This window comes from Meles meles, chromosome 5 (genome assembly GCF_922984935.1).
Source record: "Meles meles chromosome 5, mMelMel3.1 paternal haplotype, whole genome shotgun sequence".
Classification (NCBI taxonomy): domain Eukaryota; kingdom Metazoa; phylum Chordata; class Mammalia; order Carnivora; family Mustelidae; genus Meles; species Meles meles.
The window spans coordinates 21,834,069-21,849,469 of record NC_060070.1 but is presented as its reverse complement, the minus strand read 5'-3'; the positions used below and the strand labels follow the sequence as shown (position 1 = coordinate 21,849,469).

Genomic DNA, 15,401 nt, shown 5'->3' with positions numbered 1-15,401 from the left:
TCTTTAATGCCACAGCAACTGTACACTTAAAAAAATGGTTAAAATGGTCAATACTAGGTGATAAAAGTTTTATTTAAAAATTTTAAAAAGGTAATACTTGGGCACAACCTTATTAGAAAGATTAAAATGCCCTCCACAAATTTTCAAAACAGCCCTGAGGGGATGTTACTGGCCAAATTGTGAACGAACATGCAGTATTGGTTTCAGATCAGGAAACTGATGTCCAAGATCTGAAAAATCAGGAAGGGGTAGAGTTCATAATTCAGCTCCAAAGATTTTTTTCCCCCCTGCTAGTCCTGGGCCTTCCAACTCTCAATCACAAAAGTTTTCTCTCTGCTGTGCCGGCATCCTTAATCTAGACCACTCAGGCTTTCCATGTTCTTATCTGTCCTCCTCTGGCAGTGCGGTCTTTTTCTTCCTGAAACTTTAAAACCACAAAACAGAACTGCACATGTTTAAAATAATTTCTTAGGAATGGGTAATAAAGAAAAGAAAAAGCTGGGGGTAGACAATCTCAGAAATATATGGAAACAACATTAGTGGACGGAAAACTGATCTACACCCAATTCTAACAATTTTTCATCATCTTTCAGATAAAAAAAATTTTTTTAACTTGATGTGATACTAGGGAGTTGGTTAGCAATTAAATAATTCTTAGAATTGATAGAGAAGACTCATCACTGTATGCCATTACAAAGCCGGGAGGAGAAGGGCACCTCCCCTTTTCTAAACACACGCAAACACGGAAATCCATGATATCTCAGAAGAGCTTTCATCACAAACAGCAGGGCTGCTGTGGCCGGGGTGTATTTTCAGAGTGCTCTTTGAAGTATTAGTCACGCAGGCGGGTTTTGGACTGGGGCTGAGCCCTCTGCAGCCATGTTACCAGAGGGCAGATGGTCTAACTCCTTCACAGGCAGACACTCTTCTTTTTCTTTTTGTTTTTAACGAGAAGGATGGGCAGAGGCAGAGGAAGAGAATCCCAAGTAGCTCCACACCTAGTATGGAGGGCTTGAGCTCACAACCCCGAGATCATGACCTGAGCTGAAATCAAGAATCAGACCTGACCCCCAGACAGACACTGTCTTAATTCTCAGTGCATTGTGTTCATCCAAATTAGCTGGGAACCCAGGGTCTGAGAGAGCACCGAGTCTGTGCCAGGAATGAGACTCCAAGAAGGAGACTGTTTTGAATCAAATTTGGGTTTAGGTGGAATTAATAAATTTAAATAAACTCAACAGATTAAATATCTTTCATTGCTCAGGAAAGACTAGAATAGTTTTTGATAATTTGTGAGATATCTGGCATAGAAATTGTCAGGGTCACTAAACTTCAGGTTACTCCAAAACCCTAGTGATTTATTTTCTCTTTGAAGTTGAAGTCCATCTCCTAAATTTCAGGATTATTTGAACTGGCATCAAAATCCAAAACTGGGGGCGCCGGATGGCTCAGCGGGTTAAAGCCTCTGCCTTCAGCTCAGGTCATGATCCCAGGGTCCTGGGATCGAGCTCCGCATCGGGCTCTCTGCTTAGCTGGGAGCCTGCTTCCTTCTCTCTCTCTCTGCCTGCCTCTCTGCCTACTTGTGATCTCTGTCTGTCAAATAAATAAATCTTTAAAAAAAAAATCCAAAACTGGATTTGACTGATCATTCCTTCGAACATTTTGCCAAATCTAGAGCCAATCTAATGAATGTTGCATCAAGGATGGACTATTTACGTTTTTTGTTTTGCCTTTTTTTTTTTTTAAATCTCGGGGAAATTTTTTTTTTTTTAAAGGAAAAATAAGTGCTTTAAAGAAATTTTAGAATGAGAAGATGTTTTTAAAATCAGATCAGGGTTTTTCGAGCCATCAGCCATTTTTCTTCCTTCTGAACTCTGCTGTGTCTTGGTGCTTCTTTTGCTCCTTGGTGGCTGTTAAGTAACCGTCACTCAGAAACTCTTCCTCTGTTTTCTCGGTCCTGACCTTCACGTGTCTTAGCAGTGCCACCTGTGATTACTGACACCACAGAAGCCCATTGTGGCGAAATGGAAAGACCGGCTGTTTCAGAAAACCAACGGAGCCCGCTGCCCGTGCCTCCGGAAATCCTGTCAGGCCAAAGGTCTGCTCCTAACCTTGTCAGCTGCTGAGGAGGCAGTTGGTACCTGCTCCGCAGGTGTGGTGCCCACAGAAACATCTTGGTAGTAAGAGAGACTGGGATGCCTGAAGAGAGCAGTTTGTAAAAATGTTGGTAGGCAAAGAATTGTATGTTTGTCTGAATCGTACTTCAAGCAGATCTTAGCGCTGTTTTATTCTCAGAGCACAGCTGATCAAATTTAACAAGCCAAAATGACATTTGCGGCTGATCTAATCAAGGAATATCTTTTAATAGCCGTCAGTTGTATTTCAATATTATTTTGATGTAAGGGGCTTAATTTTATGTTTTCAAGTCTGTGAGTTTAGGTTTTTTTCCACCTTTGATCACCTCAGTGGGCTTGCCCGTGCACAGTGCACATGTAAAAAAAAAAAAACTTTCTAAGTGAATGCCTCACTTGTTTTAATTTACTTCCTTTTCTTAGCAGAAACAGAGAGAAAATGCTTTTGCTTAAAAAAGACAAGGGAAAAAAAAAAAAAACAGACCAAACCCTATTTCCTATTCAGATTTCTGTTCATCTTACTGTGAAGTCAAAGGGTAGTGTAAAGTTTTGATTTGCAACAAATTCTAAGATTATCCATTAACTACTCTAGCAGGCTTTCTGCTCCCTTTCTCATTTTTAAAGGGGCCAGGCTCTTTTCTTCGAGTTTGTCTTTAAAGAAGTATATTTTCAGCAGACCGACCTCTTAGAGGGATGGAATAGCTTTTCAAATGTTGGATGGATGGGTCAGAAACCAAATTGCATGCAAGGGACAGGCACCAGGCAGAAGCCGCTCGTCTCTGGGGTGAAGAGCAAGTGGCTAGAAGCACTTAGAACTCCGAATCCTTGTTGGAAAGTAGAGAGCTGCAGAAATTGTTGTTATAAAACCCCTGAAAATACTGTGCGTTAATGCCCCATTTTTGGGTGTAGCACGTAACATAAGAGAGGCAGGTTTCTTCTAGGGACAGAATGAGTGCCTGTTGTCCAGTTTGCTGTTGTGGACGTGAAGAAGAAGGGCGGAAGGTCAGGGAGTCAGAATCCTCCCAGGCAAGTCCAGATAAGGCTGCGTTACCAGAATCTGCTTGTCTCTCAAAGGCCACAGTAATTGCAACAGCCGCGGGTGACAAATACTGTTGCTTTTTCCCGGCGAGTTCTGCAGAGGCAGCTGAAGCTCTGGTAGCACCCTCGCTGGCCATGCTCTGTTGGGGCGGTTTCTGTCTTGCTTTCCCGGCCTCCCGACATTACTGCCTTTTGGTTTTGTTTTTTTTTTTTTTTTAGCACTCTGAACGTGACTCAGCAGCTGTTACCGCACGTCCAGCATCAGAAATAGCTATCTTGAAGTGTCCCCTAGTTCCTCTTCTTTAACTGTTCCCCAAAGATACACAGTCCAGCCTCTATGTACAAAAGTTTGATCATCTTCTTTATGTAATAAGTTACATAACGTTAAATAAAAGACATTAAGCAAAAGGTCCCCATCCCCTTAAAAAGTTGGAGACAAGGGCAGTTGAGGCTAAAGACCGTTATGGCATTGGCCAAGTCACACACTTCCAGAAAACAACAGTAGGTAATTATCAGATCAGACCTTTTTTTTTTTTTTTTTTAAGATTTTATTTATTTATTTGACAGACAGAGATCACAAGTTGACAGAGAGGCAGGCAGAGAGAGGAGGAAGCAGGCTCCCCACTGAGCAGAGAGCCCAATGTGGGGCTCGATCCCAGGGCTCTGGGATCATGACCTGAGTTGAAGGCAGAGGCTTAACCCACTGAGCCACCCAGACCTTTTTGACCAATGACTTCCTTGCTTTGCTGGTATGTATCACCACTGGGTTTCGAGGGTTTCTGCAAATAAGGTGCTATAGGGTTCCCTCCTATTGGTTATTCTTCTGTTGTGCAACTATTTGTCAAGGAGAAGCTTGAGTTTCTACCGCACTTAACATCAGCTTTATTGGAGCTGGTTTTATACTATGGCCACCCATTTAGTTTTCTTCGTGGTTGACTAAAAGCCAGAGGACTCAGCCCAGATTCTTCATGGAAGAACACTAGGTCTGATGTCTCCCTGTGTCTGGCGCCGTGGCTCCTCCGCAGGGGAGAGTTGGGGAGGGGAGAGAAGACAACCCAGCAAGATGACTTTCTTGGGCTCCTGCCCCAGCCTCTCAAAAAGGAATCTGCCTCTGGGCTCCAGTGAGGGGAGAGGGACCGTCCCTTCAGCTGGCTGGTCAGAAACATGTCACCTGCAGATATAGGTTGAATCACCACTTACTTGAAGTGGGAATGGTTGGGAGGAAGGGAAACTGTGAACTGCTTTGTCTTTTTGTTCTTTCTTTCACCCATGGTGTAGAATGAGCAGATATTTAGGGATATGAGTTCTTGGTTACTTTGGGTAACAAAACAGTAAATAGGGCTTTACACAACCCAAAAATAGCTTCTATGGTTAACAAAAGTTCTTGCTCAAATGATGAAAAATGTTTCAGGAGCAGGGAGCATTCAAAGTGTCGGCAAGGTTTTGGTCATCTGTGAGAGGTGTGCAGCCGTGGAGTAAACACGTGTTTGGGGACAGAAATAAAAGTCTGACTCCTGCGTGGAAGGCACACACACATTCAGATAAAGTCTGCTTGAAACAGCTGCTCTACAGAATGGTGTTCTTCCTTTTCCACTAGTGGCCTCTGTTTTAAGCTCTGTATTGGTTTAAAAAGTTAGATTAGGGGTGTCTGGGTGGCTCAGTCAGTGGACTGGTCCTGTTCATGATCTCATGGTCCCGCGATCAAGCCCTGCCTTGGGCTCTGCACTCAGCGGGGAATCTGCTTGAGTGTGTCTCTCTCTCCCTCTTTCTCTCTCTCTAAAATAAATCTTTAAGAAAATGCTTGTTTAAAAAAAGTGAGATTTAAGGGGCGTCTGGTGGCTCAATCAGTTGAGCCTCTGACTCTTGATTTGGGCTTAGGTCAAGATCTCAGAGTCGTGGGATCGAACTCCATGCTGTGCTCTATGTGGAACCTGCTTAGGATTTCTCTCTCTCTCTCTCTCTCTCTCTCGCTCTTGCTCTCTACCTCTTCCCCTCACCCTGCTCACCCCCTCCCTCAACAAAAAAAAAGGTTAAAATAAGTTGGATCAAATATGGAAACATCTGTCCAGTATTTTCATGTTCTTATCCATGTAACTTGTTATTAGACATAACAATTTTGCCCAATATTCATGCTTTCTGCTACAGTGCATGCCAGTCTCCGGAGGATGAGACGTAGGCAGAGACTCATAAACTAGTCTGCAGCAATCATGGGAGGCCCAGGCTGCAAGGAGAAAACACCAGATCTTCGGGGTACTGGTACCTCAGTGAGGAAGGATCTCTCGGACCCAGAGATCCAGCATCCCTAGATTCTGTTCTCCAGGCCCTCAAATTCCCTCAATTACTGACCAGAGATACTTTTTTTAGCTTGCAGATTTGGGCTGCTGATGGGGAGGAGGTATTAGAATCTGAAGTTCTTGTTTTATTTTAACAGCAACAATAGCAATACATTTCAATGAAATAACACCCCTTATAGTTGAAGAACTAAGTTTCCACTTAAGCGTAGTTTGAATTTACCAAACTTACCGACTTTCATAAGGCCCCAAATATTTCACCTTAGTATTTCATTTAGGATTATAAAGTAGGGCAAGGGGAGAAATAAAGCACTACTAAAAGATGATAGCACTTTGGCAGGCAGGTGTTCTTAGTTTTATCAAAAGAATGGCTAAGAAAGACCTCAAAACGGAGACCATGCAAACTGGGCCTTCCAGGCAGGGATCCATTAGGAGCCAAATGCATTCATCGAAACCTCCGGGCTAATGCCGCTTGAGGGAGGGAGGCCAGAAATGTCCATCATCCCAGGAAGCTCCGGGTCCCTTGGTTACTCACCTCTGCTCTCCTCACCAGGGATCACCTCCCACCTGGAAAGGGATCCCAGGTTCCGCCCTGCCTGGCCAGGCACAGTCCATCTCCCCTGCTGGCTGTGTTCCTCACGTGACCGTCTTCCAGACTACACCTGCTCGGGAGACCTGCCTCTATCTCCTGGCCTAAGACTTGGCCCCCATCATCTATATCTCTGCTCAAGTACCTGGCAACCTGGTCTTGCTTGGTGCCAAAGGTCATCCTAGGGGCCTCCCTTATTTTTTCTTTTTAATTGAGGTGAAATTCACATCATGTAAAACTCACCATTTTCAAGTGAGCAATTCAGTAGTATTTAGTATATCCAAAATATTGTATAACCACTACTATCTTGTTCCAAAATATTTTCATCACTCCAAAAGGAAACTCCATATCCATTAAAAAAAAAAAAAGAAGAATGGCTAGTGAATTTAGTTTTCTTGAATACTGAAGAATGTCTTTTAAAAAGTTATAATAGATCTTTTGGGTACTTACTGAAGTAAATTAATACATTAAGTCTGGATTCAAATTCCAAAATAAAGCTGGTGAATACACATAATTATATCCTACCTGCCTTAAGTCAGGGTATTTATTTTCTTCAGAATGAGCTGGAATCCATCTTTCCACTTTATCTAATAAGGGCCCGGAGAAATAAGTGAGTTAGAGGTTACCTTTATCAGCAGCTCTCTCATCTTGCAGCCACAAGTGGATTTCTTAGACCAGCACCATTCAATAGAAATACAATGCAAGCCGCATATGTAATTTATAATTTTCTAGTTTCCAAATATTAAAAAATTTATATGAAGGTCGTAACTAAGACAGGCAAAATATTTCAACTTGGAGTCAGTTTTTAAATTATTGAGGTATTTTACATGCTTTCTTTCCAGTAAGTCTTCCAAATTGGCCGTGTGTTTTGTGCTTACTAGCTCCATTTTCGGGGCTCAGTAGTCCCTACGTGGCTAGTAGCTACCATATCGGGCAGCACAGTGTTAGCGCGCCGGGCACAAGGAGGCAGCTGGAGGTGAGGCTGTGGCAGTGAAGCAGGAGCTTTCGCCTGTCCAACCAGGAGTCGGAGCTTTACCCTGAAGGCTGTGGGAGCCAGCAAAGGATCTTAGGCCGAGAAGTGTTTTAATTTTGAACTCAATCTGGTGGTCTTAGAGAAGAGAGATTCAGGAGTGGGTCCTCAAGCCAGAAGCATGCCCGAAGGCTGTTGTTGTCTAACTAAGTGAGGAGTTTAGGAACCTAAACTGTGGCACCCCTCTCTCGGGTCCCCTCCCTCTCAGGAGCTTTGTCCTATCACTTTACCATTCCTCAATTAAACAAAAACAAAAACAAAAAAAAAAACAAAAAGGAACCTAAACTAAAGTGTGTCTGAGAAGGGTAGGAGGTAAAATCATCAGAATTTAGGGGCGACTCCTGGATCTTGGGGGATGGAGAGGGAGTAATCTAGGATGGTTATTCAGTTTCTCCCTGTGGTTATTGGGACAACAGTAGTAGTGTTGCCAGAAACGGAGGGAGGCCGGGTTGGGAGGGGGAGAGGAGTTCAGTATGGGGCTTGCTGACTTTGTGGTGTCTTTGGAACAGGCAGGTGGGTAGGTCTAGTTTGACATGTAAGCGTTTACACAAGAGAATATGTAGCTTTAGAAGCTAGAAAAGCTGGGTAGGAACATTCAGTACTTAAGGTGCCAGTGAAAACATTAGGCAGTAACAAGAAGGGGATGTAAGACAGAGGTGATCAAGGACAGCTTTATAGAAAAGGTGGGGTTTGAGCAGAGTCTTAAAGAATGGGTGGGATTCAGAAAGTCAAAGATGACACAAGACGTAGCAGAAATGTAGGGAGGTAAGAAAAGTACAAGACGCGTTTAAGCGATGCTGAATGAACCTATCCTGCTGGGCATATGGGATTTGGGCTAAGATCAAAGCCAGCCTAATGCAGTTTGCAGACATGTTCTGTTTGGCTTGCATGGGGTTGGATCCTGCCGGATTCTAAATTTAAGGTAGGTGCCAACATTTCGACAAAAAATTTCTGACTTTCCTTTAAAATAAAAGGGGGCTGGGAGATAGACTTGGCAACGTGGTGGTCCTGTATAGAAATAATCAACTTAGGAATGTGCTCCCTCTCTCTAACAAGCCTGAGACCTGTAGACATCTGCATTTTCTGCTTTTCAGTGGAGGATCAGTAGGTAATAAGGGCACAAAGATAGACTAGTGAGAGGTTATGAAGGGCTTTTAATACCTAAGTAAAGAATACAAATGTAGGCAGTGGGCAAGTGATGAATGAGGGATTGATGAGATGAAAGGATTGTTCTGGACCAATGTGAAAACACAAAAGTTGGGGACGGGAGTTACCAGTTTTGAAAAGGGAAAGGCAGATGCACTGGTGTTGGCCTATCCAAGTGGGCATAAAAATACAAAATGGAAGTCTCTTAAGGGGATGGCATTCATTCATCCCTGAAGGCTACTGGGACCACCTGGAAACACTGGGCCGTTGAACTTGCTGGGGTAATTTGCTTTGCAGGCTTCTGGAATTCAGGCCAAAGTTTGGTGTAGGGAACAGTAAGTCTGATTGTTTCAAACAATTGTTTGGATTTGTGAAAACATCTCTGTGGTTTCAGAGAAAGCAGTAGGAGGACAGACATGCTTTTTCTCCTGTGAGCACAGATGCTCATTGAGAGAATGGAAGTGCTAAGAGAGGGTGACTCTTTGGGGCTGTGGAGCAGAGCTCATGCTGGTGGGTGCTGAGTTGCGTGTTTTGTCACCCAAGATAGCACCTGCCTGGTCACACTGCCTTTAAAAACATTGTCAGGGCGTCTGGGTGGCTCGGGCTTCCTCTTCACTCCCCCTGCTTTGCTCTCTCTGTGTCAAAAAAATAAATCTTAAAAAAAAAAAACAAAACCAACCCAACACATTGTCAGGTGGCCATTTTATAGTCACTGCTCTAGGCACACTGTCAATTAAGGGAAAGGGTCCTTTAAAAAAAACCCTAAAATTAATATCTTTTTTTTTAAGATTTTATTTATTTGAGAGAGAGACAGAGATAGTGAGAGAGAGTACAAGCCAGAAGGAGGGGGAGAAGCAGGCTCCTGCTGAGTAGGGAGCCCATTGTGGGGCTTGATTCCAGGACCCTGGGATCATGACCTGAGCCAAAGACAGACGCTTGACCCACTGAGCCACCCAGGAGCCCCCTAAAATTAATATCTTATCATTATTAACTGTGTCAGGCATATTCTAAGTTCTTTACACAGATACTTTATTTTAATCCTCAAAACCACCCTCCTGAGGTCTGTTGCTATCTCCATATTATAGTCAAGGTAATTGAGGACCTGGAGGTTAAGAACTTATTCAGGGTCGCTAGGCTGATAAGGGATGGACCCTAGACTTGAACCCAAGCAGTCTCTTTAAGAGGCTTTTCTCCTAACTGCTGTGTTCAACTGCTTCTGTGTCTCTGTCTGTTCTGATGCCGCACAGACAGGCAGATGCACAGCCAGGGACCCTTACGCCTTTATCCCGGAAGCTCCAGGACAGCTTATTTCAGGGGTGGCCATTTGGTTCAGGTTCTCCGAGAAGATGTGAAACTGCCTTAAACTGCCTTTAAGGAGAGCAGATGATGGCGTCCTTAGGTGACCCTGACAGAGCAAGATTGTCCGGCACGTTCAAAGTCTGTTCTCTTCCGTTAGCTAGTGGCTCCGTGTTAACTTAGAAAATGCATGTTGGGGAGCGCCTGGGTGGCTCAGTGGGTTAAAGCCTCTGCCTTCGGCTCAGGTCATGATCCCAGGGTCCTGGGATCGAGCCCCGCATTGGGCTCTCTGCTTGGCAGGGAGCCTGCTTCCTCCTCTCTCTCTGCCTGCCTCTCTGCCTACTTGTGATCTCTGTCAAATAAATAAATAAAATCTTAAAAAAAAAAAAGAAAAAGAAATGCATGTTGGTAACCCATTTTTGAATAAAGACCTCTCGTGAGGATTCTTGTTTCTTTTATGCAAGCTAAATCACGTTAGCCTTGTCTTCATATGTTCTGATGAAAGATTAGCACAGAAGAAATTTTATGAATATTTGGATTTGGAAGGGGGTGAGAGTCTATAACATTGTGGAGACGCAAAGGCATTTTGTGTCAAAACTTGCCAATTTTTCCTACCATATTTAGTGTTGCTTTTTTTCTCTTTGGCCCACAGATGAAATACGTGAACGAGAGATTTCAGGATGGAAAAAACAAAGAGGTGGTTCTCATGTGCATTGGCATCACTTCAGGAGTTGGACGGCTGCTCTTTGGCCGGATTGCAGATTACGTGCCCGGTGTGAAGAAGGTTTATCTTCAGGTACTTTCTCAAGCCACTTTTGCCCCTGGCAAGATTATCTTTATCCCCTCATGTCTCGTTATACGTATTTAGTTCCTTAAATTCATCTGTAAAAATGACAACTATTTTCTGGAACCTAACTTCTACCAGCAGTTTTTCAAAGGGCAAAATCGCTAATGAGTTTTGGGTTTTCAACATGGGACACTGACGATCAAACAACAATCTTATTTGCTTTGTCACGGAACTCTACCAAATCCAAATGTTTTTTGCCCACTACTTTTTCTAAGAAGAATGTTTTATTTTTGGCACAGTTCTCATAGTCATGTGCCTTTTGCAATATCTTGTGAAATTCAGGGGTGTGTGTTTCTTTTGAACTTCTTTATTGCACATTGCCTCCTGGGCGTCGAGGGGTGTGCACGAAACTAATGCTGATTCCAGGATCATACTGACACGCATGTGACAAGTGCTTAAATGACTCCTCCATGCCAGACACTGTGCTAAATGCTGCAGAGGAAGCATGGAACAGGACCTGTGCCCTCAGTTAGTAGCTAATGGTCTCATGGGGAGACAGATAAAACGGTGTGGCGGCACAGACGATTAGTGACTCTGCTAGGTGGTGCCATAGAAACATGGGCACCACCTGAGTCGCTAGTGAGGGTTCCTGGCTGGTGGGGTGTTCCGCCGTGAGTGGCAGTCAGATAGATAAGGCAGAGAAGTGCGTTCCAAGCCGACAAAACCCCGTGGGCAGACAGGTGGAGGTGTGACACGGTATATTATGTCTGGGAAGCTAGGTGAAAGGAGAGATAAAGGGGATAAAGGGAGCGCGTAGACGGGCTGGAGGGAGACGCAGGAGGCAGGTGAGGAAGAGGATGACCACTGTCCTGACGTCTACCAGGAGCCATGAGAGGGTTTTAACCAAGGAAGCGACATGGCATGAGTTGTATTTTATTAAGCTTAATCCAGTGAAGAGTGGAATGAAGTGGAGGCGGGGCAGGGGTTCCGACAGCCCCGGAAGGCTGCGTGCCCTATAGCTGCCTTTCTGTGACGTAGCCCGAATAGGCGGGCCACAGAGATAGAAAGCGGATTCGTGGTTGCTGGGGCCGGGGGAGGAGGCACTGGGGAGTAAGTGCTACAGGGTATGGAAACTCTTTCTGGGGTGATAGAAATATTCTAAAATTAGGCAGTAGTGATGGTGATACAACTTTGTTAACTAAAACCCACATAGTATTGACTTTAAAGGGGCGAATTTTATGGTAGGTGAATTTATTATCTCAATAAGGCTGTTGTTTAAAAAAAGTGGAGGCAGAGGGACTGGCTGGAGACTATTGAAGTCGTCGAGGCAGGAGGAGCCAAGGCAGAAGCATTGCAGTAAAGCGGTGTGAAGCCGGGACCCTGGGGATGATGGAGCCCCCTCCGCGGGGTCTGAGGTTTGTGGTTCTAGTCCCAGACTGGATGTTTGTGCTGCTTCATTAAGATCAATGATTCAGTAACAGTAAGATGCTGAGTTCATTTTTGCCATTTTAAATTTGTGCTGCTCGTGGGAAGGCTGGGTTTGGAGCTCCTGAGAGAGTCAAGAAACCTGTGGGACTTCGGCATTTGCGGGCTGTGTGTGGGAGTGGAGGTCCGGGTGTGCAGCGGGGAATGAAAGGCGTGGCCAGGTTGGTGGGAAGGAAGCAGGGCGCAAAGTGTTTTCAGAGACAGGAGTGCTTGGCAGTGTCAGCAGCTAGTGAGAGGGCAAGCACGTCAAACCTAAAAGGTTTTTGGCATCTGGGTGGCTCAGTTGGTTAGGCAACTGCCTTCGGCTCAGGTCATGATCCCAGAGTCCCAGGATCGAGTCCCGCATCGGGCTCCCAGCTCCATGAGGAGTCTGCTTCCCCCTCTGACTTTCTCCCCTCTCATGCTCTCTCTCTCAAATAAATAAATAAAATCTTAAAAAAAAAAGACTAAAAGGTTTTCATTGGATTTAGCAACAGAGTTTCAGCACAGTGGCAGGTACTGAAGAATGATCATAATCACTGAATAAATGGCCACATAGACTACTTTGCTCAAAAGCTTGGCTGTGAAGGGAAGGTGAAGTCTGGGGTGGGGGGCGGTTTGGGAGTAGGGAACTGAGCATGTCTCCTCACTGTACAGATGGGAGGCAGTATTTGAACCGGGCCTTAAGTGGGATTTGGATGCAGGAAAATGATTGGAAAAAGCATTTATTACAGATAAAATAACTTTCATTAAGTGATTTGAAATAACAGCAGCTGCCGTGTATTATTTCCATGTGCCAGACAATGAGCTCAGTGCCCCACGTGCAGTCTCTGGTACTCCTTACCCCAACCCTTTGAGGACGGTGTTGGAGGTGTGAACCCTGAGGAGCAGGGAGGTGGCCTCACGGTGGTGGCTGTGTGTGGCTCCCTTCTGCTGTCTGCAGAAAGGAGTCAGGTCACGTGGTGGAAGGAAGTGTCCATACTTGGTAGAGTGCACCTTTTGAAAGCATTTACTGTATTATGATCAGTCCCCTTTTATTAGGACCTTTTCTGTGAACTTGCTTGTAGGACAGTTGGTCTTGTTCTCCAGGGTCAAGGGAACCCTCTAATGGACACTTGCTGCATTACAGACTCTCCGCTTCCTTCATTCTTTGCAATGATTGTGTCTACTGTGCTCCAGCCTAGACCCTGGCAGGGTGATACACACAAGACACGCATGGCCCCTGAGTTCCTGGAGCAATACTGGGGGCAGGAAAAAGGAAGAATTCAAAAGACAGGGAGTGCCATGGCAAGAGTTTGGGAAACTAGGAAGGGCCACATTATTAGGACCTTAAAAGCCAAATGAAGAGATTTTACTATAAGTGTGGTGAGTCTTTGCTGGAGAATGATGTGGTTTGATTTCACATTTTTTAAAAAGATGTATTTATTTGGGGGGGGAGAAGGAGAGGGAAAGAATCTCAAGCAGACACCCCACTGAGCATGGAGCCTGACACAGGGCTTGATCTCACGACCCTGAGATCATGACCTGAGCCGAAATCAAGAGTCAGGTGCCCCTGATTTCACACTTTATTTTTTATTTTTTAAAAGATTTTCTTTCTGTATTTGAGAGAGAGAGCATGAGCCAGGGGAGGGAACAGAGGGAGAAGCAGGCTCCCGGCCGAGCAGGGAGCCCAACATAGGACTCAATCCCAGGACCCTGGGATCATGATCTGAGCTGAAGGCAGACCCTCAACTGAGCCACCCAGGCACCCCCCGATCTCACATTTTAAAGTCACTGCGGTTGTATGTGGAGGAGAGATTCCTGAGATGGAAGCAGTAATCCATTCTCCACAGTAGTATCTGCTGAGTCACAGGTGAGGACTGCATTTCGGAGAGGCCTGTGAAGGAGAAGGAAGGCCTTCAGTGTGTGCTGTGGCTCCTGGCCTCGCGCCTTTACATCACTCCCCTCCTCTGTCTCTCCTTTTCCTTGGCTTCCCGGCCCAACTCCCAACCGTTCAGCGTGGTTTTTGATTCTTGGCTGTTCTTTGTTGTAACCAACTCCAGCTCTGCCTGTTTGCTTTTTGCCCTTTCTTTCCCTCACTGGCTGCCGGCCTCTTGGCCAGGCCTGTGAGAGCTGGAAGGCTCCCACTGCTCACCTTCCTTACCTTCTCGTCATTGGTGGGGCAGACATACCCACTCCCTGCTTTTGTCCGTTATAGCCCAGCCACACGGGGCTGTGACAGTTCTCTCCCCTCCCCATATCCTAGCAGCTGGGCACGAAACACACTTCACAACCTCCCACGTGGTCTGATTTCTGGTCACGGTCATCTTGGGTCTGGGAGGCTGCAGAGCAGAAAAGCACAGGCTCGGGAGTGAGACATGAGTTCACCCCAGTTCTTGTCACCAGCTGTCTCCAGAACCGGCCGAGGGCTGCGGTAAGGAGTCACGGTGACAACCATGTAAAGCATCTCCCCAGAGCGGGTGATTAATAAACCCTTCCTTTGATTATGTTTTAATATTCTATCAAATACTGAAGCAGATCCTGATTTGGAACAGGTCTCAAGAAAGGAGACCTTGGTTATCCTGAACTAGAGATCTTTGCTTATAATTTTTTTAAAGTTATCTGTACACCCAACATGGGGCTCGAACTCACAACCCTGAGTCGCACGCGCCACCAGGTGAGCCGGCCAGGCGCCCCGGAGACCTCTGCTGATAGACAGACTCCTCAACTCCTGGTTCGGCCGTCTCACACCTCGGCTTCAGAGTTCTGAAAGTAAACTCCGTCAGGGCCCTGGTTTCCTGTTTTCAGCTTAACCACTTTAAATGCCGAGCAAAGAGATAACTGAACTGCGTCATACGGAATAATAATGGTTAAAGGCTTTCTGCTCCGGGCTCCTAGCTGGAAACGTCTGGAAACTTTATATTGAATAAATTCGTAGGAGCAACACTTGACTCTAACCGGGGCCAGTTGCGTGTCTGCCTCTGAAAATGCCTACCGCTTATTCAGGTGCAGCTCATTTTTCTTCTTGAACTCAGATTCCTGAGCAAAATTTAAACTGACATTTCTCCAAGAATGTTCTTTTGGTGATAGAAATAGGGAAAGATAATAGGAAAAAAAAAAGGGAAAGAAAGACCCACCCCAATTTTTTTGTTAAGTATGTAAACAAACTCAAGCAAGGTGTTCTGTAATAGAACCTATAATCTGTGACAGAAGATATTTCCTTGGGCGATTTTAAGAAAACAAATGCAAGAAAGACATCTCAACCGTCAGTGCCTTATTAAATCTGTGCCAGAGGCTAGCAGAGAGTTAGGGACCTCTGAATACTTCATTTAGGGGCGCTTGGGAGACTCAGTTAAGCCATCTGCCTTAGGCTCAGGTCATCATTCCAGGAGTCCTGGGATTAAGCCCCACACCTGGCTCCCTGCTCCGAGGAAAGCCTGCTTCTCTCTCTCCCACTCCCCCTGCTTGTGTTCCCTCTGTCTCTGTGTCTCTCTGTCAAATAAATGAAATCTTAAAACAAACAAACAAACAAAAAAAACCTCATTTAAATCTAACCAGAGCTGCTGTGCTGGAGGAGGGGAAAGAAGTCTGTAGTAATACCAAATTTATTTATCTTTCAAACCGGAGCCCAGTATTTACAAATCAATAT

General features: G+C 45.1%; 1 protein-coding gene across 2 annotated transcripts in view; it reads left to right on the top strand.

Annotated features, from left to right (window-relative positions):
• Nucleotides 1–15,401, top strand: part of SLC16A10 (solute carrier family 16 member 10) — a 124,851-nt gene that overhangs the window by 99,086 nt on the left and 10,364 nt on the right. For both annotated transcript variants that reach the window (XM_046004445.1, XM_046004443.1), the window contains one exon: nt 10,175–10,318. In XM_046004445.1, the coding sequence (XP_045860401.1) occupies nt 10,175–10,318 (144 nt within the window). The remainder of the gene's footprint in view (nt 1–10,174; nt 10,319–15,401) is intronic.